This window comes from Arvicola amphibius, chromosome 9 (genome assembly GCF_903992535.2).
Source record: "Arvicola amphibius chromosome 9, mArvAmp1.2, whole genome shotgun sequence".
Taxonomy (NCBI): domain Eukaryota; kingdom Metazoa; phylum Chordata; class Mammalia; order Rodentia; family Cricetidae; genus Arvicola; species Arvicola amphibius.
In genome coordinates this window covers 43,798,773-43,821,989 of record NC_052055.2, presented here as the reverse complement: position 1 = coordinate 43,821,989, position 23,217 = coordinate 43,798,773, and the positions used below count along the sequence as shown (strand labels likewise).

At 40.9% G+C, this 23,217-nt stretch overlaps 1 protein-coding gene across 1 annotated transcript in view; it reads right to left on the bottom strand.

The window, feature by feature from the left end:
* Atxn10 (ataxin 10) overlaps positions 1–23,217 on the bottom strand; it is a 134,890-nt gene that overhangs the window by 24,887 nt on the left and 86,786 nt on the right. The window contains exon 10 of the mRNA XM_038341729.2: positions 7,541–7,604. Within this exon, the coding sequence (XP_038197657.1) occupies positions 7,541–7,604 (64 nt within the window). The remainder of the gene's footprint in view (positions 1–7,540; positions 7,605–23,217) is intronic.

Sequence of the window (23,217 nt, the reverse complement as noted above, 5' to 3'; positions counted from 1 at the left end):
ACCCCTTTTAAAGTCCCACTAGAAAAAATTTTGAGGGGTGGGGGTTTTTCAAGACAGTGTTTCTCTGTCTAGTCTTTGGATGTCCTTGAATTAGCTCTGTAGACCATTCTGACCTCAAACTCACAAAGATCCACCTGCCTGCACCTCCTGAGCACTGGGATTAAAGAAGTGCACTGGCATGAAAAAAAATTTAAAGGCACAAATCCACATATGTAAAGATTTTAGAAGCTAGGGGTGGAGAGATGGATCAGTGGCTAAGAGCATTTGCTGCTCTTGCAGAGGACTTGAATTTGGTTCCCGGTACCCACACTAGGCAGCTCAGAATCACCCGTATATCCACTTCCAGGGGTTCCAACGTACTCTTTTGCTCTCCACGGGCATATGCACACATACAAATACAGATAAATTTAAATACACACACACACACACACACTTAAATATTTTAAATGCTAAAAGGAAAAAGACAAGAAGCTAACCGATGGGGCAACTGCTTGAGTAAAACCAGGGAGGGCAGTATAGAAGACTAAAGACGTGATTTGAATGCAAGGATGATAACATGTACATATTCAATTACAGGTGAAAATGGGCTCCATCCCTTAGAAATGAAAAAAAAAGTCTTAGGGTTTCTATTGCTCTGATGAGACACCATGACCATGGCAATTCTTTTTTTTTTTTTTAAAGATTTATTTATTTATTATGCACACAGTGTTCTGGGGGTATGAGCAATCATGTGGTTGCTGAGAATTGAACTTAAGACCTCTGGAAGAACAGTCAGTGTTCTTAACCTCTGAGCCACCCCTCTAGCCATGACCATGGCAATTCTTATAAAGGAAAACATTCAATCGGGACTGGCTTAGTTTCAGAGGTTTAGTTCATTATTGTCATGTAGGGAAGCATGGCAGCACACAGACAGACATGGTGCTAGAAAAGGAGCTGAGAGTTCTACATCTAGATTGGTAGGCAGCAGGAAGAGAAGTAGGCCATCAGGCCTGACTTGAGAATCTGAGACTTAAAGCCCCCCCCCCCCCCCAGTGACACACTTCCTCCAACAAAGCAACACCTACTCCAACTAGGCCATACCTCCTATTAGTGCCACTCCCTATGGATTTATGGGAGCCATTTTTCAAACCACCACCACCACACACACACACACACACACAAATCCCTAAAAAAAATAAAACAAAAGAATTGCTTGCAAATTTAAGAAGTAGGTGGGCCTGGGGTCTAGGGAGATTGTTCAGTCCATGAAGTGCTTGGCATTCAAGCATGAGGGCCCAGGTTAGATCCTCACATCCACATAAAATGCCAGGTGAGTAGCACACGCTTGTAATCCTAGCACAGGGGAGCTGGAGATAGGATAACTGTGTCAAGTTCCAGGTTCCAGTGAGACTCTGACTCAAAAAACAAAATAGCACTAGAGAAGGAATGACACCTGAGGTTGACCTACACACACACACACACACACACACACACGCACGCACACACAAACACACACACAGGCCAGGGGGAATAGGTGGACCCCAGTGACCCTCCTTCATCTCAACAGAAGACCAGAATACCCAGTAAGTCAAGTAGCAGGGTAAAGAACATGGAGCACACATCAGAAACAACTAAGAATGGAAATAACCTGGGAAAGGAGGGGAATAAATATAAGCATAAATATGATGAAGTCAAGTCCCTGCAGCTAATCTGACAAAATACAGACAATCATTTCACATTTTAGCACAACAACAAAAAACTGGAGGCCAAAGAGATTTTCTGTTAAAAAAAAATACACTTTAAAAATCATGTGTGGCCGGGCGGTGGTGGCGCACGCCTTTAATCCCAGCACTCGGGAGGCAGAGGCAGGCGGATCTCTGTGAGTTCGAGACCAGCCTGGTCTACAAGAGCTAGTTCCAGGACAGGCTCCAAAGCTACAGAGAAACCCTGTCTCGAAAAAACAAAAAAACAACAACAAAAAAATCATGTGTGCATGCATATGTATGAGGATGCACATGTGGAGGTCAGAGGACAACTCTGTAGGGCCAGTTCTCTCCTTCTACTTATATATGGGTTTTGGGATCAAACCCAGGTTGCTAGCCTTGCATGGCAAGTGCCTTAACTTCATGAACCACCAGCCCAAGAAAAACATTTTCAAATAAACTCAGATTGTCTTCCAACAATGAAGCCACATTAAAAGGAGAGGAATGAGTCCAGGCAGATGGTGGAGAAGTAAGTAATTAAGGAGAGGGAAGGTGATAAATGTATACACAGTGCTAAACAAATACTGACACATACAATACTTATTTTCATTAATTATGGTGTATGTTCGCATATGTGCTATAGCATGTGTGGAGGTCAGACAAGTTGTGGGTGTTGGTACTCACACAAAGTGAATTCCAGGGATCAAACTCAGGTGGTCAAGATTGGCAGCAAGCACCTTTACCTGCTGATTCATTTTGCTGGGCCAAGAAACATATACATGAATATAAGTGTGTATGTATTTCTATCCCTATAGCTATTGGATTTTTTTTTTTTTTTGGATACAGGGTTTTTCTGTAGTTTTGGGGCCTGTCCTGGAACTCGCTCTATAGACCAGGCTGGCCTAAAACTCAGAGAGATCCACCTGTCTCTGCCTCCCAAGTGCTGAGATTAAAGGCGTGCGCCACCACCACCTGACCCAAGAAACCTATTTTATGAGGTTCCAAATACAGAACTAAACACAGCAGAGTTAGAGCATGGGAGGGGTTTTAGCAGTCCTGGCTGGACTACCTAAGAAGAGGAGTAAGGGGCCTGAGATCGGAAGATTCCATCGTGTACTCCATTTGCTCAGGAAATAATGCCACAGTTAACAAACAATAGTTCATGAAAGTAAAACCTTATGACTAGCTAAGGAAATAATTCATCAAGTGCAGAAATGGCCTACAAAATCTGAGAGGAGTTTTTACTGGGTATATATATCTGACAGAGGATTAGTATTTAGCACATACAAAGAACTCTGAAAACGAAATACCAAACAACCCAGTTACATGAACTAATGAAGTGAGCAGACAACCCTCAAAGATAAGTATGAATGGCCAATAAATATATGAAAAAAATGTTTAACACTTGTACCCATCAGAAAACTACAAAAAACAAACAAACAAACAAACAAACAAACAAACAAACAAACGATACTGAGATTCCTCCTCACCCCAGTGAGAACAGCCTTCAGAGAGCTAGAGACACTAGCAAGGATGTGAGCAAAAAAGCCCTTCTTAACTGTGGTGGGGATTTACTCAGTCCACCCACTATGAAAATTAGTATGGAGGTTTCTCAAAAAACTAAATGCAAAGGAAAGAGCCGATCCAGCCATGGCATTCCTGGGTGATTATCCAAAGGACTCTAAGTCAATACCTCAGAGAGACACTTGCACATCAATGCTTACTGCAGTACTGCTCAACACAGCTAAACTATGGGACCAGCCTACATGTCTATCAGCAGACAGGATAAATGAATTGCGGTGTATGTATAGACAGAAAATTTTCAGCCATGAGGAAATAAGGTTTGCTGTTAAGAAAATGGGTGTAAGCTAGGCGGTGGTGGAGCACGCCTTTAATCCCAGCTCTCGGGAGGCAGAGGCAGGCGGATCTCTGTGAGTTCGAGACCAGCCTGGTCTGCAAGAGCTAGTTCCAGGACAGGCTCTAAAGCTGCAGAGAAACCCTGTCTTGGAAAAAAAAAAAAAAAGAAAAAAAGAAAAAAAAGAAAATGGGTATAAATGGAGACAGCCATATTAAGCAAATTACATCAGTTTCAGAAAGACAAGTATGACATGTTTTCTCTCATTTGTGGGTCCTGAAGTTTATAGAAACATACAAATCCATGCATGTATATATCATGTGAAAGTAGAAGGGAAAGTGTCTACAGACACCTGCGACCTGCTGTCCATACCCTATGTGTCCAGTGATGGTGACAAGTGTAATTCAATACAAAATCATCTGTAACCTCAGTGCTGAGGAATGGGGTAGCAGTGCTCAGTGGTCAGGAAGCCTAGCCAAATCAGTGACAGACTCTTTCTCAAAAAATAAGGTGGAAGGTAACTGAGAAAAACATGCAAAGTAAAAGCTCTGGACTCCACATACTTGCGCACAAATATGCATTCACTATATATACATACTCACGTACACCTGCACTCCCCACATGAACATATATATGACATACACACAAATAATAAAAATGAGATAGCCCAGTGTAAGAATATATAAATGGCTTCATCAAGAACATTCTGTTTTGTATATAAGAGCAAATATAACAAACACAATTCATATGGCAAGTGAACATGTTTTATAAAAGTTTAGTTTTTTGCTTGTTTCATGAAGCAGAATCTTGCTAGGTGGCTAGCTACCTCTCTATTTTCTGAGTACTGGGTTACAAGTGTGCCCTATCACTTCCTGGACAAATAAACATTTTAGGAGATGCTCAGACCCTTTACAAATGAGTAAGGAGTGGGGAGTGAGATCTGCAGTCTTAATTGCAGTGCTGAATCTCTGAGGAAAATGATACGGTGTATACAAGAGCTAAATGTTCCAACCATGAAGTAAACAGGCAGTACTAAAGTTACCTATTACAGTTTATGGGCTGGACTTGAGAGATGGTTCAACAGTTAAGAGAGCTTGCTGCTCTTGCAAGGGACCCATGTTCAGTTCCTAGCACCTACAAAGCAGATCACAAATGTCTGTAATCCCAGCTCTGTAACTGTAACTCAGGGGATCTGGTGACACCTTCTGGCCTCCGAGGGTACTGCATACACATGATGTGTTTACCTACCTACAGGCAAACACTTATAACTACAAAATAAAAATAAATAAATCTTGGATTAAAAAAAAACACAGTATAACATTTCCATAGACAAAGGCAAATACAAGGAAAAACAGTTCCAAGGGTGGCATAAAAAGAATGGAGATCTGGGCATAGTGGCATACTCCTTGGGTCTGGAGGACCACTGAAAATCTGAGACCAGACTAGGCAATACAGCAAGACCGTTTTCTCAAAATTTAAATAAAAATCCAAAGTGTAGAGAGTGCCAGAGCTACAGTTCTCCCATTAAACGCCTTCTAGTACTTTGAAAAAAGAGCCATTAAAAATGCATTATTTGCCAGGCTCTGGTGGTGCACACCTTTAATCCCAGTACTTGGGAGGCAGAGGAGATAGTCTCTGTGAGTTTAAGGACAGCCTGGTCTACAGAGTGAGCTCAAGGATAGCCAGGACTTGTTTCACAGAGAAACCTTGTCTCAAACACCCTACTCCCAAAAGAAATCATTATTTCCTCCCTCCCTCCCTCCCTCCCTCCCTCCCTCCCTCCCTCCCTCCCTCCCTCCCTCCCTCCTTCTTGTTGTTTGAGACAGGATCTCACTATGTTGTTCTGGCTGTGGCTGTTCTGGAACTCACTATGCAGACCAGGCTGTCCTTGAACTCACGGAGATCTACCAGGCTCTACCTCCCTAGTTAGTGTTGGGATTAAAGGCATGTGCCAACACACCTAGCATAAATATACTATTTTCAACAAAATATTTAAAAAATAAAAGCACCGAGAAAGAAGAACAACTGGGAGGCGAAGAGTAACATCAAGGTAATGAGAGTATTCTCAGGAAACTTGCTGTGACTAAGAGCAGAGAAACAGAAGCAAAGGAGCTGTGCAGCTGCACACACAGGTAAGCTGGGCAACCTGACACACACTGTTTCTCTATTTGCTCCGGTAACCCGATTCTAATTTACAGCTATAACTGAAAAATGATCACTTGGGTGTAATGTCTTCTCATTTCTGACAATTCAACATTATTTGCCTTTTGCTTTGATATTTCAGGATGTAGCTCATCTTATTGTAAATATACTTTATATGACTTTAAAATCTGGTAGAACTAATAAATAAAACTGCAAAGAAATATCAAACCCATTAAAACTGCTTATAATTTCTCTTTTCTTAATGATTTAGAGACAATTGAGCTTCTCCCAATGCTGAATTATCACCATGAAAGCCAGTTGTCTACATGGACATCTATGACATGCATGCTTTAAAGTCATTTTCTACTGCATGTTCACAGGATTTGGCTGCATATGCTCACCTCATCTCAGCAACTCCTATGGAGGCAGGACAGGAGAACCAGCTACTCACAAGCATAAGTTCTGACTGACGTTTAGGACAAACGATTGGGACTTTTTGTTTATTTCCTCATCTACAAAATGGGGTCTGATCATATAAGCATCTGCTTCATGTGTTGTCAGAATTAAGTAAGGCCACAACACATGAAAACATACAATGAAGACTAAACAAGGACAAAAGTGCTTTGAACACTATTCCCTATAGCACACCGGAGCATTCCCCTTTGGACTTTGGTAAAGGTAAGTACCAATGCTAAAAACCCGTCCTCACTCTCAGTTTAGGGAGTATGAAGACACACTGGGGGTAGTCCTGGTCAAGACAACTGGCTTTCTGCCTGAAAAGACATCTGCAATTTCTACTGTCCTCCCTCCCCCCACAGAAACACTCTTCTTTTGTCTTTCCTTTTCCTTGGAGCTAAAAAGCCATCCAAACTCTACTCTGAGTACTATGCAGTGACTGATGACAGTGCACACAATGCGTCAATTCTTTTGAGCCTTGAGGGTCTTGATTTGGCTTTTCCTAATCTCATGAGCTGCTGTGCTCTTCAAAATTAGATTTTATATTGTAAATTGGGCAAATGGCAGTATTTTTAACAAAAACATTAAGCATTTTTTCTGTCTACTTTACTCTGAAACGTGATTATGTTCTTAGCAGAAGCCCCCAAGAGAAGGTTCTCCTGGGTAAAACACCCCTACTCATCCTAGGATGGGCTTCTCACTATCCAACCAAGCCTTATTACTCTCTCAACTTTCAGCTTCATAAAGACTCCTCTTACAATGCAAAAGCACAGGCCACACAGGGCCCAGAGCAAAGGGCAGGACAGAATCTGGCTCATCAGGTAAGTTCTGATAATAAATAGGTCTCATTTCAAGCCTAAAGAGGCTGCACCAGGTCCCTGACCAATCACAACACTAAATTAGTTTTATTTGGCATCATGACTTGGTGCACTGAAGAAATAATTAAAATGTTATGCAGAACACTAGCCAGGGAGGATGAACAACAACCCAAGTAGGGGCACAGATACCACCTCAGCAGCAGGGGCTGCAGGACAGGGCCCTGAACAAGGAAAACTGATGGGCACAGAAACGTTTCTTATTGCTAGGGTGCAGAATGCTCCTCCTGCTTCTGTGCTGTCAAGCCTTTGTTAAAGAGTGCTAACTGACAGGAGTCTAAGATCTCTACAGTGAACACAAGCCTAGTGTTGTATGCTTATTCAAGGACCACACACACTTTGGAAGACGATATACAGTGGGATGAGCTGTCTCCGCCACACATTTTAGCCACATGCTGCTTTCAGATGTCCTGGTTACCTTGAAAATTAACTCATTATTCTATGAGCTAGCCATCTTACATAGTGAACAAACACAAAGACAGGAACAAGCCAGGCTACAACACCTGGTTGTGGGTCATAGTCAAGGATACAGGGGTTGTTGTCATCGATATTGCTGCTGTCCAGGATCAGAGGAATGCCATCCAGCTCATTCACCTAAAGGGAAAGAAAACAGACAACCAGGTCAGGACTACAGAATAGATGACTTGTTTCACCTCCCTAATTTCCTGATTATAATATTGCTTCATCTATAATATATAAAAGCAGATATATAGGGTTTAAATAGATGGCTCAGTCAGTGAAGTGCATGTTTTACAACCATAAAGACCTGAGTTTGATCCCTAGAATCCATGTATTTTTTAAAACAACAATAATAACAATAATACCCAATTCCCCACTCCACCAATACCACAACAGTGGTGCACACTTGCACAAGGGTGGACAGTCAGTAGTCTAGCCTAACACATCAATAAAACCCTGTCGCAAAACAAAGTGGATGGTGTCAAGGAAGAGCACTGAAGCTGCCTTCTGGTCTCGATATGCAGATGCACACGCATGTACACAACACACACAAAGAGAAAAGCAGACATGTGAGCACAGAGAGGACTTCATTCTTTTCACTCTTCCTTAAGACAGGGCATTTGGGCAGTCATTTAAAAAAGAACAGAAGTAGATTACACTCTAATGCTGCCTTTTAAAGATAAACTCCCTATCTGAGCTTTAATTTAAAAACAAAGAAATGCTACCAAAATAGAGATCAGAATCCTTTTCTATGAAGAAAACAGGAAAATGTTTTCCAACTAGGTCTCATGTCTAGAAATGAAAGATTTAACATCTGACATTAAGAAAAAAAAGACAAATGAAAATAGAGAAAAATATTTGTAGGGTAGTACAGATTTGTAATATACTTGCAAAGAATTAGTATTTATATAAGGAGCCTGAGCAGCAATCTAGGAATCAGGAGACAGGTTTGACAGGGCTGGGAGCTGAGGTCAGCCAGGATCCCAACCTTGGAGACTCAGTTTTCTCATTTACAAAATGGGATGTAAAAATCTACGGATTATGAGGTTAGTTGACTGTAGCAAGGAACAGGGACTTCTAGAAGCCCAAGGAAGCAAGTATATTTTCAACAGGGCCAAATACATACTTTCATTCTGCATGGTGCTAAACTGCCAACTTCTCATAAGTTAAAGAAGAAAAAAAAACTATTCAGGATTTATTCAGTGCAAGAAAAATAAAGAAAAATAAAATTCTAAGGTCTATCAACTTGGTAGGAGTTTGATAGGAGTGAAATCACACATAAATACTGAAATCTAAGCAAGCTATACAGGCAAATTAAAGATATATTAAACATCATGGCTCCACTGAAACTTTGGGCTCCTAGGTAAACACCTCACTCACAGGACTGCATTACAAAAGGCTACAGGAAACTTTTTATAGAAACCCATTGACTGTTTTCAACGTACAAGGACTATTCTAGACCCAGATGACAAATACATAATTATAGACTTAAGAATGAACACAGGGTAAGGTCACTGGGAACAGCAGACATCAATGCAACACCTTCCCAAGGGGGCCTGACAACAGAATTTGTTATTGCCGAACTCAGGTTTATTGCTGCAGCTACACCAGTAGAGCGACTATCTGGGGTAAGAGAACAATTAGGAAATTAATGAGTTTTCTTCTGTTAGCACTCCATAAAATAAGGAAGTTGTTTGTTTCTTTACCTAACATGTTAGGAACTGATTGTAAACCCATAATAAATGACTCACAGGTTGTAGTTCTCTGGAGGAGCCAAGCTCAGTCAACACTTTCTTTTTACATGGTAATGTTGCCCTACAAGACAGTAAGCCTAGCTTAAACAAACATCTAGGCCCTGGAAACAGTGTAGACAGAGGGCAGTAACTGATTATCTATTTCCTTTCTGCCCCACAGGAGCAAGTGATGCTGGAGAAACAATGAAAGCATATAGGTTTTACAGGGGAGCAAGCTCCTTTGGGAACATGTATTAGGCAGGCCAAGGAACTGCCTTAATAATCCTGGTTGCTTCGACACTGAATGGTGAATGCAAAAACCTGGAAAAACTCAAGAGCATACACAATACTAAGGTGGGACAGAATCTTTTCCAGTCAGGCCTTAATGTTTAGTAAAAAATGCATTCATAACCTAGATCTTCAGGCAGACTCACAGATCACAATCTCATGCCAAAAAGAATGAACCATGGCTGGGGGATGTAACTCAGCAGCACAGCACTTGCCTAACAAACTTAAGGCCCTTGGTTCTATCCCCAGCATTACAGAGACAGACAGACAGACAGACAGACAGACAGACAGACAGACAGACAGACAGACAGATTTTAGCCAGGTGTAGTGGTGCGTACTGTTTTGCTTGCAATTTTTAAGATTGCTTTGGCTGCTGTACTGGTTTGACAGTGCTGCTCTAACAAAACAGCACAGACAAATGGCTCATAGGATAAACAACAACCATTTCTCTGCTTTGGTGGCAAAGAGTTGAAGGTTACGAGATGAACAGAGCGTTTTTGTTGTTAAAATTTCCTTTATACTGAAGGTGGTAGAAGAGAATTTGCTCCAGGCTTCTCTTTGGGCCACTGCTGGTGGGTCCTTTTCAACTTGCAGTTTTCTGTGTTGACCTTCACATGATGTTTGGCCTATACCTGTGGACTGTATCCAAACTGCTCTTTTGTATAAGGAGACCAGTCACACTGAGTTAGGAAGCCCATCCTACACCAGTTTAACATCATCATAACTTGGCTAATTACACCTGTATTGACTGTTTCCGAGTAAGGTCACATATAGCACATCAACACAGGAAGGGAAAGGATGCAAAATTCAACCAGTAATGGCTACAACAGGTCTCTTCCAGTAAACCTGAAAGTCAGTTTTTACCAAAAAAAAAAAAAAAAGGAAGAAAGAAAGAGAAAGTAGAACCTATGAGATTTGGGCTGGTATAGTCTAAATAACTGCCAGGTGATGCCTTGGGAAGAAATGACATAACCTTACAACAGTCAGTTTTTCATTAAAACTCAGCTTCTCTTGGTAACTTTTTTATGGCTTTCAGGTCTGCAATTTATACATAAACTTACTCCTAAGAATTTCATGCTTTATAATGGCACTGTAGAAATATTTCTCTTTTTTGCTAGCTATTTTAATTTGTTTAGTTTCTGGAGACAGAGTTTTTGCTGTGTTCTTCAAACTGAGCTTAGCTCAAGATCCTTCCCTAATAATTCTTCCTCTATCTTTTCCTCAAATGGTTGTTCTAGAATTCAGAGTATATATCTTTAACTTGCTGTAGCCTGTTTATAAACAACATTACATTACTTCAAACAATGTGTGTCACCATGCTTTAAGAAACAAACCATGGTTTGTACACAGCTGTTAGAACAGAAAAAGTTAAAGCTAGCAAACAAATGTACGAAGCCAATATCACACGGTTTCTAAATTGAGTAAGACAAACGAGTACAAGAAAATTAAAGGATCACTTAAATCCTCCTCACCACCAATCCTGCAACATTAGCTAGACTAAACAGTCTCCAAAAAATGCATGAAGATCAGGCAGCTTTCTAAAAAAAAAAGTTCAAGAATAGCACAGATCAAGATGTAGACAAGGAAATGATTCTCACCGATACACTCAAATTCATCTCAGTCTGCAGAGAAAAGTACCAATTAAGCTCAGCCCTACTTCTAACTTCTTTCATTCTCAGAAAACCATTAAACTAAAGGAGGCTGTATCAGAATTCCTGTCAGAGGCCTGCCTGTCATAAAGTCCTCATTTAGTTTAGGTAGATCATTGCTGTGGGACAATGGTCTTCTACCCAGTAAAGATTTGTTGCTTGTATTGCTTTAACAAAATGCTTACTGGCCAGAAGCCAGGCAGTAAGTATAGGTGGAGAAACCAGAACAGGAGAATTCCGGGAAGAGGAAAAGGTTGAGTCTGCAGTCATCATAGAGGAAGCAATATGAGAATGCCTTGCTGATAAAAGGTACAAAGCCACATGGCTAACACAGACAAGAATTATGGGCTAATTTAAGATACGAGAGTTAATAAGAATCCTGAGCTAATAGGTCAACTGATGTGGGATTCCCTTCTGTATGCTGTGAATGCCATTGGTTAATGAATAAAGAATCTGCCTTGGCCTGTGCTAGGGTAGAGTAGAGATAGGCAGGGAAAAGAAAACCGAATGCTGGGAGAAAGAAGGCGGAGTTAGAGAGAAGCCACGTAGCCCCACAGAGACAGATGCTAGAATTTAACCAGGAGATGGGTTAATTTGAGATATGAGTTAGCCAGAAATACACTTAAGCTATTAGCCAAACAGTATTGCAAATAATATAGTTTCTGTGTGATTATTTCGGGGCTGAGCAGCTAGGAATGAAATAACTAGCAGTCTCCTACTATAGCCAACCAGTTTATAATTAATGTAGACTTCTGTGTATTTTTCTTTGGGACTGAATGGCTGTGGGACCAGGTGGGACAGAAACCTCTGGCAAAAGATCATAACAATAGAAAAAAAGGGCAAACATTGCCTGCTCCCAAGTAATGATGTAAAAAAGTTAATTTGATGATATACTAAAATTGTAAAGGTCTTTGGAACATTTTATCTTTAAAAATCAGAGATGCCCAGGGATGCCATGAGGAGCTGGTATGAGAAGCTCTTGACGGCTCACAAACAAGACAGAGGCAGGGGAGGAAAGAAAATCATAAAGTATAAGACTGACAGAGCTAACAGAGGAGCAGACTGTTCTTGTTTTGATTTTGTAACTTTTCAAAAATTTTAATTACATCATCCCCCTTCTCAAGTCCTTCCCATATTTCACCCTACCCCTGCCCTGCTCCCTCTAACGTTCATAGTCTCTTATTCTTTAATTATTACTTTACACATGCACACAAACACAAAAAATAAACAAACATATAAATAAGCAAATATATAAATACAACTGCTGAGTCTGTTTAGTGTTGAGTGCATGTTTTTAGGGCTGACCACTTGGCACTGAATAACCCACTGCGGCCTCATCTACAGGGAAGACTGACAGTCAGACTCTCTCTCCGGAGTCTTTAATGCCTACAGCTCTTCATTTAGGTTGGCAGACAACCATTCCTCCCATCCCAGCTGTCATGTCAGTTAGTGCTGTCATTGCTCAGATCTGGTTTAGGCAGCCATACTGTTGAGGTGTGGGGAAGGATCGGGGTTGGGTGTGAGGGTGGGCTAACCAGAACTAAGGATGCATGAAAAAATCCCTAAAGAAACCTACTATGTTTGTAAACTAATTTAAGACATAATTTTAAAAAACAGGAGTTTAAACACAAATACCCTACACAGGTGGACAATGATTCTGACAGAAGACATGGATTGTTAAATAAAAATCTTAGTACTGGGTATGGGATACCTTTTATGAGATACCCCTAGGAGTAGGACCCCAGAGAGAACCCTAAAACAACACATGATATTGTTGTCGACCTCAGATGCTAACCATAACTAGATGGTAAGACCCTGTTTTTAAAGACACAACACACTTTTGTTGCAGGATGCAGAGAAATCAGGGAAGGAAGCTTCCTGCTGATTAGGTTTCACAGTGCCAGAAGGCTCTCTATTGGCTGCTGGCAGTGTATCCTACAGCTAACCATGCCTGCTATCATATTAGCACCTGCCAGGCAAGACGTGTCCACTGGCACAATGGCACACAAAGGTTACAAACAGGAGTAACTAGCTGCTTTGGGGTTGGATCCAGGCCTGCTCTACAGAAGGAATTCAGGCCCAGTGCTACTGTAAACCAAGGCCACGGCTCAGGAGGTCACGTGCCTACTGCTATTTTCTAAGTATTTATGCTTATACCTATGCTGCCCTCAGCCTTGTCAGGGAAGCTTCTCTCTGCAGTGAGCAGCAGTAAATGCAGAGATTCGTAAGTGGTCAAAGTGCTGAGAGTGAGTATCTAATAGATGCACAGTCCTGGGTGGGGCATCTATAGCCACCCATTTACCCTACTTCCCTGGACAAAAGACCTAAGGGAATATCACAGAAGAGGAACAGAAAGGACATAAAGGGCAGAGGATGGGAGAAACACAGTAAAACATTGTGTTGGGGACATGACATGATCAAAGCACCCATAAACTCACTGTAGCTATGATTACCTGCACAAGATCAGTCAGCATTCCAACAGACAGCACTAACTGGACTCAGTGTATTATCACCAAACCAAAACAAGAAAAACAAAAGGATACAAAAGGAATCATGTTGGGGTAATGGGCCAGCAAGAGGGAGAAGTTGGGGGTTCCACAAGGAGTGTTTATAATCAAGATTCATGGTTTATACATATGAAATTGTCAAATAAATAAGACATTCTACTAAAATAAAGAGACAAGGGGGACTGAGGATGTAGTGCATTCTACCCACAGTACATTTGGGTTACAGGAAAGGGATGTCCTTCTATTTCTGGAGTAGCAGTATGGCTGTGTCCCACAAACCCCATGACAGAAAAAGAGATTAACTTAGACAGAATCCAAAAACTCAGCGAGAAAAGATTGCTCCCAGATTTTACTGTCACCAACTGCCAGAGGCTGGCAAAACTCAGGTGAAGCAGAAATGAGACTCTCAGGGCCTTCCTTGTCCCAGATTCCTTGTGGTAGCTAGGATATGGCAATGGATTCTAAGAGCTGGTTTCTGAGGTTGTACTTAAACACAGTGGTAAATACTAAAGGACTGATAGCAGCTAGAGCCCATCTAGACCAGGGGCGGTGGCACATGTATGTACCTGGAATTTGATAGCAGGATTATGAGTTCATGGCTTCCCTGGGCTACATAAAGAGATATACCCCCACACTCATGCCAAAACAAAATCCGCAGCACAGGGATTGATGCATAAAGAGCTGAGCAAACCATAGCAATGGGGATATCAGTATGCCAACATACACACAGCCAGTGGCAGAGCAGACTCAGAACACATTTTGAACTTACACGTCTTTGTATTTTCACACACATGGAGAAATGATTTAACTTTAATGTCTTTGGACTTGGAATATTATCTCTGAGTTTTCACGGTTCCCTGGAAATTTGATAATGAGTTAGAATTAATAATCAAATATGGAGTATCTCTTGTGGACATCTGATGATAATGAGTTTAGGCCTCTCTCACAGGAGAGTATCAGAATGGAATACATTATCTGCCTCAAGGCCAGTGTGATATTGAAGTTAATAAGATACATGTGTTATTCTGACCCACTTAAGGTCTCCTGAGGGCAAAATATCGCCTCCTCTCTAGTGGCCAAGGAGAAAGAAGGAGTAGCTCAGCGCTGGCAGAGCAGCCAGGGGGTGAAAGCACAAAATCTAACATGCAAAGCTTCTTCCCAAAAGTGGACATTCCATGGCCTTGTGGATCAAAGGTGAAGCAGCACACCATCACACCACCAGAGAAAAGGCCAGCTGGCTCAAACGCTTCTTGCTCTGAGCTGATGCAAAATTCCCCAACTTCTCTACTTCATAGCCCCAACTGCCAGAGGCTGGCAATCCAGTGAAGCAGAAATCACAGCTGTGCTGTTCAGAGCTTTCAGTTACCTAAGAACTACTTTCACTCTTTGATCCCTTAGATGACTGATAACTACTTGCTTTTTAAAATGTATGTGAAGAAGACAAAACATCTTCTGTAACTAATTCCAACTATGGACCTACTCTACCTTTACACTCACCAATTCCAACTAAGTCCTAACCAACACCACAAAGAGAATGAGAGGAAGAGAAAGGGAAGTAAAATATAATTACAGCATGTTAATGCCTATGAAAGAAATAAACAGGATGATCAACTAGAGCGAATGGCAAGGCATTATTTTAGATGTTTGCCAGAGAGATCTTCTTATAAAATGGTGACAACTGTGCTGAGACCTCACCTATGAGAGAGATCAAGTCATGAAGATGGGACAGATACCAACACCAGTAGCCTTCAGAGAAAACCAGAAGCAAGAGACTGATGCATAAAGAAAGGGCTGAACAAACCTGAGCCTGACAAGTCACATCAGCACGGGGGCATGCAAAAAGCCACTGGCAATGGTAGAAGAATTTGGAGAACAAAGAAGTCAAACACTAAAGATTATCTTAAAGGGTGTTCTAGGGACCAGCAGCACAATCACCAACCCAGCTTGTTCTGAGATGCAAACACCTGGCCTTACATCATTTAGAAGCTCTAGGCTTAGGGCCTTACAGTGTCTACAATGCAGAAGGTGGTTCTTGGTCTTTACTGCTTCTACACATCATGTGGAGAACTTTCAAAAGTACTGAAACTTCCACCCATGTCCTAGCAACTAAATCTAAATTTGGGGGATTATAATCCTAAGCATATATACATAATACACAGAAGAGCAAAATAAAAAGTTGTAGAGACCAGAGAGCCACTGAAGATTTTATGGAGATGAATGGAATACTCCAATGTAAGGGTTTTGTTTCTGTTTTTTGCTGTTGTTGTTGTTTGTTTTGTTTTCTGAGGCAGGATCTCCTTATGCGGCCCGGTCTGGCTTTGTCGTGATCTTCTTGCCTCAGCGTCCCTAGTGTTGGGCTATATCAGCGAGCCACCATACCCAGTTTTCAGTTTAGATTTAAATTTAACTACATAAAGAACTGAGCAGAGAGTAGAAAGTATTCTGCAGCACCCAGAATACCTGTGAGAGAGCTGCTGCAGAAGCAGAACACTGAGTGATGTGTGTCTGGATCACAGGATTAAAGGGAAATGAAGAAAAAGTTTAGGCTGGGACCCAGAACTGCTTTCAAGGAGAGTGGGGAAAGAAGAGAAGAGAGACTCTAAGTGGCTAAGTGACACAGGTAGCTCATTCCCTGAGATACGGAAGGGAAGTGCTGGGCTGGGCTGGAATGTTAAGAATACTCTTTATGATAGGAGAGACAGGTAAAAATGGGAATATGGGGAGGGACAACTAACACTAAATGCCATTTGAAAAATCATAAGAATGACCCACTCCTGTAGAAACTTACTAAAATATATGCATATACGAAAGGAAGTTAAATGGAGTCACCAAATAATAGGGGAGACAATGCCCCAAGTAAATAGGCATGGATTACATACACCTTGTTTAATTGTTGACTAAGCCTCCCCATCCCTGGCAAAGTCAAGTATCAAAGGTCACTGCCAAGGCTATCAGTTGCTCAGCACAACCTGACAGTAGGGGGTAAAGTCCAACTGCTAAAAATGACACTTATGTCATGGAAGATGGAGAAGTGGAGCTGATGCCTAACTAGAAGATTCATCCCTGCTGCCTAGAATCATGGCACCGGAAAGGACTTTGTATACTACTAAAGGAGAAAGAGAACCATCACTATTACCCAGCTACAAACCTTGTGAGCCACCTGCAAGATATATTGGTATAATAGAAGCACAAGTGATATGAGAGTAACCAACTAAGTTTTTGCTTGGATTAAGGCCCATTCCATGAGATGGAACCCATGTATGACACTGTTGAAGTGGCCAAGAACCTGGGACTAGCAAAGTCATGGGCCTAGGGGGAAACTTAATACTTTATTCTGTTTAAAGAACATAGCAGTAAAATGATTCCTAATTATATACTGCTTTACCCATAATTAAAATTTAATAACAACTTATAGAGTAGGGGATTACTTGGCCTTGTATTATTAGAAAGATTGAACATTTCCCCACCAGCTTAGGTTTTCTAAACTAAGGTCTTAGGAAATAAAGGCTTTAACAGTAAAGACTCTAACCAACTAGTATGTGCCAGGGTCATCTTGAGAAAGTATTGGAACCCAACCAAGGTAGGACCAATAGGGCAACAACTATGCAGACAGAACAGACCGACAAGCCAACATGTGAAAAGTGGAGAGCGGCACATAAAGCTCAAGAAGTGTGAAGGCACACTTCGAGGGCACAGAGGCCTCAGAGACCGCAGCCCTGAAGTAACCCTCCCCACCCAGGAGAACAAAATGTGAGAAACAGCTCACTGTAACATACAAGAGTACAGGAGGAGGAGAGACTATGATTCCACAGTGAATGCAAATGAGTAAAATGAGATTTTGTGTAAACCACAGCATCTCTTCGATAATATAGCTGGGGGCTCTTAGCCATCTAGAGCAGGTTCTCAACTGTGCATCATAACCCTTTTGGAGGATGAACAACCCTTTCACAGATATCCTGCATATCAAATATTTACATTATAACTCATTAACTGTAGCAAAACTATAGGGTTTTTTTGTTGTCGTTTTTGTTTTTCGAGACAGGGTTTCTCTGTAGCTTTGGAGCCTGGCCTGGAACCAGTTCTTGTAGACCAGGCTGGCCTCAAATTCACAGAGATTCGCCTGCCTCTGCCTCCCAAGAGCTGGGATTAAAGGTGTTTACCACCACCGCCTGGCAAAACTATAGTTTTGAAGTAGCAACGGAAATAATTTTATGGATGGTGGTCACTACAACATGAGAAAATGTATTAAAGGGTCAGAGAATTAGGATGGTTGAGAACCACTGATCTAGAGGAACAAAGAGAAATATGATTAATGGGAAATTTTTCTTTTCTTTTATTAAAATTGTTTTTATTGAGCTATATATTTTTCTCTGCTCCCCTCCTTTTCTCTCTCCTCCCCTTAAGAGATATTTTCTAAGTTCAGCTACCAAATTCCAGAAAGTTCAACACATACCATACATAGATAGCAAATACAAACATCTTTAAATTTGTCATGCCCTTGGTAACTTGCTCCTTTTTAAAAACAAACAAGCAAGCAAACAAACACATGCACATTTCACAAAACCTTCCACCTAACTGGTTTTACTTAAATGACGAATGAAGTCAGGTAGTTTTAAAGAAGCTAACTGTATTTCTAAACATAAGACTTAAAAATAATCAAACAAACACATAAAGCCCACTTCCAACTGTTCTTAAACTAGGATGAAAGTGCACAGGCAGGAACTTGGGCAACATCTGGTGAATGAAAACTCACTCAGTGCATTCTTAAAGAGGGTCTGAGGCTACTTTTCCCAACTACAAATCAACTAGACACTTCAGGACTAGATGTCAGAAGGCATTTGCCAGGGATTTGGAATGCAGAGCATGGCCCTCCGCAGGATGAGCTCTAGTTTAGCCTTTTCACTTCCTGGAGTTTCTCCCACTCAAGGAGCAATGGCAGGAAAGCCATTGGGGGACACAAGGGCAGAGAGGGGAGACTGGCACTGCCATCTGTACAGCTTTGAAGGAAGCTGACTCACTTCTCATATGAAAGTCAAGGGAAACAAAACAAACCAAACAAAGCTGCATTACAATCAGAGAGTGTCACTTTAGTTAATGATGAGAAAATGAACCAGAACAATATGTGGCTTCTAGAAAATACCCTGAATGGTGGACTTTAATACAATTATTCATATTTATACTTCTATTTATAGCATTTTTGTTGCATTCTAGAAAACTTTAAATCTGCTGATTCATAAGTATTGTTAGTTTTCAATGACCACCATTTCTTATTTTAAAAATTATTTATTTTTATTTCATGTGCATTGGTGTTTTGCATGCATGTATGTCTGTGAGGGTGTTGGGTCTCCTAGAACTGAAGTTACAGATAGTTTAAGTTGCCACGTGGGTGCTGGAATTACACCTGGGTCCTCTGAGACAACAGTCAACACTTTTAACTACTGAGCAATCTCTCCAACCCATTAAAGACAGTTTAATGAAGCGAAATGTCAAAAGATGACCAGTGACATGTCTAAATAACTACATGAAAGATCTATTTTGAAGCAGAAAAAAATATGAGTCAAGAAAAGCACCTCTTCAACACACAACTACACATTATTTACAGCTCCACTCTACCTAGATGTCGCCCCAAAGTCACAGAATATGACTTGAGAAAGCATAACACCAAAAGGGACTGGGAGCCATGGCAGTGGCTGAGAAAGCAGGCAGTTCTGAGAAGCTGTTCTGGCACAACTGTGCTAATAGACACAGCAACATTTAGAACAAAAACAACTCAGACATCAAGCTTATAAAAATGTGCACTTCACCTTGGCTACTTAAGGTGCAATTCCCACCCATAATGCATTATCTAAAAAGCTACAGTTCAGTGCTTGAACAAACAGAATTCTGTTCTGAACGCATTTGGTCATTAATTTTTAACCCACGGACAGAATCTCCATTTTCGGTTGCAATATCAGCTGAGCTTCTGGCCCTTGGTAAACGAGTCTTGGAGCCTGGTGACCAACTTGCCTATGGTGCTACTATCCACTGGGAGACTGATACTCTGAGTCATCTAACTATCTGCCACACTAGACTGGTAATGAGCATTCTCTATGTGTAAGACCAGCAGGACATCTGCTTAGGTACTGTTCTACACTAAGTGTCCTCTGGACATAGTGAGGGATAAAGCTGATGAGAAACCCGGGGAAACCAAATGCATCTCTGTCCTCCTCTTTAGCCACTCACACAGCCTGGCAAGTTGGCAAAGACCTCTGGGAAAATCGTGTGGCTGCCCCTCCATCAAATGAGACACATGGAACCAAAGAAAACCCTTGAAATACCTGCTTGTTACTAAGATTAAGGTTATGCACCAAGTAGATGCAATACAGAAGCTACTAGCTCTGCTACAAAATGGAACATGTGAGCGTGAAGGGAGACCTATGCCAAGATCTGATCCTCACACAGGTCTGCAGGGCAGCAGTTAGCATTCCTATCAGGTAGATAAAGATCACGAGACTCATAGCAGTTAACTAGTTCAAAGTCACATCGCTTAGCAGTAGGCAAAGCTCAGGTCTGTTTAATTAAAAATGTATGCATTCATTTTTTTCAACTCCATGAAAATATTTCTCATCTTCAGAAAAGAGGACGACAGGTGTGGTGATAATGTGGTATCTGTAATATTATAAATGCCTGCAATCTGGTTTTTAGAAGACTGGCACAGTGTGGCCACACAAAGCCAATGTGGATTCTATTAACAAAACTGTCTCAAATATTAAAAAAAATAAGGAGGGAAAGAGGCAGAGAGGGCAGCTAAAGCAATATCAAATGTACTGAAAACCATCCAAAAACAGGTTTCAGGTCATGGGGGACATGCCCTCCAAGGGGACTTTTCTTTTGCTTGCTGACCACCATAAAGTGAAAGGGTTTGTTCCTTCGTGCATGTCAGTAATGATGTGTCATCACAAGCCTAAAGTGAGAGAATCAATATACCATGGGTCAAAACTTCCAAAAGTGTGAGTCAAAATAATCTTTTCTGTTCATAAGATTACCTCAAGTATTTGCTACAGTGAAGAAAGTCTGACTATCAAAAACTGGTTTACCAACAATGCCTTTCTACACTACAATTGGAAAAGCTAGTTGATGCAGCCTGGGCTAAAGGGAGGGAGCAGCTCCTAGTCACACAGTAAAACTGATAGCAAAGCCCTCCTTGTTTTAACAAGATGGGTGAGCCACTGGGCTCACAGGAAATTTCAAAGTTGAATCATTCACTATTCTACAGCTAATTGCCAAGGAATCCTGACCAGTCCTGACCCTCCTCCATGTGTAGGTTTGTTTGTTACCCAGTTGAAACATATTCTTTGGGTTACCTTTCAGCTCCACTTTACCTTTCTTGGTGGCGAATCTGAAAACAGAATGTCAAACATTAAAGTCCCATGTGTTCTAGGGGTTTGCTATTATTTTTCTAATTTACTTTACTGTCTATTTTCATATTGAGTAATTTTATTCTATCCTCAAATTCACTGGCTGCTTGTTCTGTTGTTTCTATGGATTAACTAATGAGCCATGACGTGGGGTTATTTTTATCTCATTTTTTTGTCGTTTATTTGTTTTGGTTCTAAAGTTGCCATTCAGCTTATTAAAGTTTGTGTCTTCTACTCTACTGGGATTTCCTTCATTTTTTTCAAGTGTGTCCATGACTGCTCCCTGGGGCATCACTATGATGGCCTCTTCACAATCTTTGTCAGTAATTTCAACATTTATTTCATCCTAGGATTGGTGGCCATTGGCTGCCTTTTCTCATTTAGGCCCAAGTTTTCTGGATTGTAGTATAAAGCTTGATTCTTTTATATGTGTTTGTAGATGTGTGCCTGTATTCCCCAAGATAATGTTTTCAAATACAATACAGGTAATTTTCTCTTGTGCTTTCAAAAAGTGCCTGCGGATTCTAACACATCTCTACCGGATCACAGACTACAGCTTTAGACTTCAACTCCTAGTTTTCACATTAGTGACTGCACTAATATGATTAGGTGTTTCACATTGGATGTGCTTTTGGGTAAACCATCTTTTCTAGTGCTTTTTTCTTTCTTTCTTTCTTTTTGCCAAGGGGAAAACATTATTTAAACTTAAAAAAAAAATAGAGAGTTCTGCTGAACCATCACAGAAAAACAGCAAAAGTTCTCTCTGGAGATGGGAAATCAGTTGTGGCTGTTCACTGCAAGATGGTCACTCAATCTGACACACCAAGCCCAGTCTTGCTCCCACCTGTGAAGGTTTCTCTCTTTGCAAAACAAACAGGTACACAAAACAGCCTCCTTCCTCTACTTCAGCTTTTGCCTGAATTATATTCTGAAATATGATGAATAGAGATGAAAAATACACTAGCTAAATAGGTAGCTTAACAAAATTATATTTCCACTTAGAGCTCAGTGGTAAAGAACTTGTAGAAAAACTGCGCTCAGGTCCCAGCAATCACGTCTGATTGCTGATGTTCACAACAACCTGGCTTTCATGGGACCCAAAACCCTCTTTTGACCACTGCAGGCACCCAAATAGACATATCTAAGTGCATCCTCCTATTAAACCCTTAAAAAAGCAGCAGCAGCAGCAGCTCATGTGTCTCAAGGATGGGTCTTGTAACTCCATGAGTAGTGCTCTCCACCTAGGCACACGGAAAACCATAGGTGTCAGGTTATTGTAGAAGTGGCCCTTCAGTGTAGAAAGCACTGGAAACAAAAATCAAACAACAAACAACAAGTTTTCTGAGGTATCCAGCCAAAGGAAAAAACTGATTAGTGCAGGTCAGTTCTGCAAGTTGTCCTGTGTCCGTACACGTGTACACACACACACACACACACACACACACAGAGTAATACTAAATAAAATTAAAAATTTCAAGTTTTTAAAAAGTGTATTTCCACAAGCCATCTTTTAGGTTCTGTGACACTCTAATTGATAATATTCACCAAAGTATTTCTCACCCTCATCCTAAACATGAGGGGACACCAAGATGTAATAAAATACTCAGGCTCTAACACCTTTTGTACAAAGATCAATTTAACTAGACTACCACATTTACTTATTAGTTAGTTCTGTAATTTCTTCCTTCCTTCCTTTTTTATTTATTTATTCATTTATCTATCTGTTTGTCTGTCTATTTATTTTTGAGGCAGTGTTTCTCTGTCCCCAGCTGTCCTGAAACTCGCTCTGTAGACTAAACTGGCCTCAAACTCACAGAGATCCACTAGCCGCTACCTCCCAAGTGTTGTGATTAAAGGTGTGCACCATTGAAGTCTGGCTAGTTCCATAATTTTAAATGTTACTCTTCATTCCTAGAACATAATCACCACTTCAAGGAACAGGAACTTAACTTGATCCTTCTATTCCCAAGCACTCTGCATTCTTCCTGATACACGAATTCAAGAGCCAGGATTTTGAAACTAGCCTATTGTTTAAAGGGGGGAAAACAAGGAGTGAGCATGAAACTCCATGAATTAACTCAGATTCACAAAAAGTATTAACATACTGAAAGCACTGGGCTTTTTACTATTCTCACTTTTATTTTTCTCTACTGGAACAGAACAATCTGTTACTC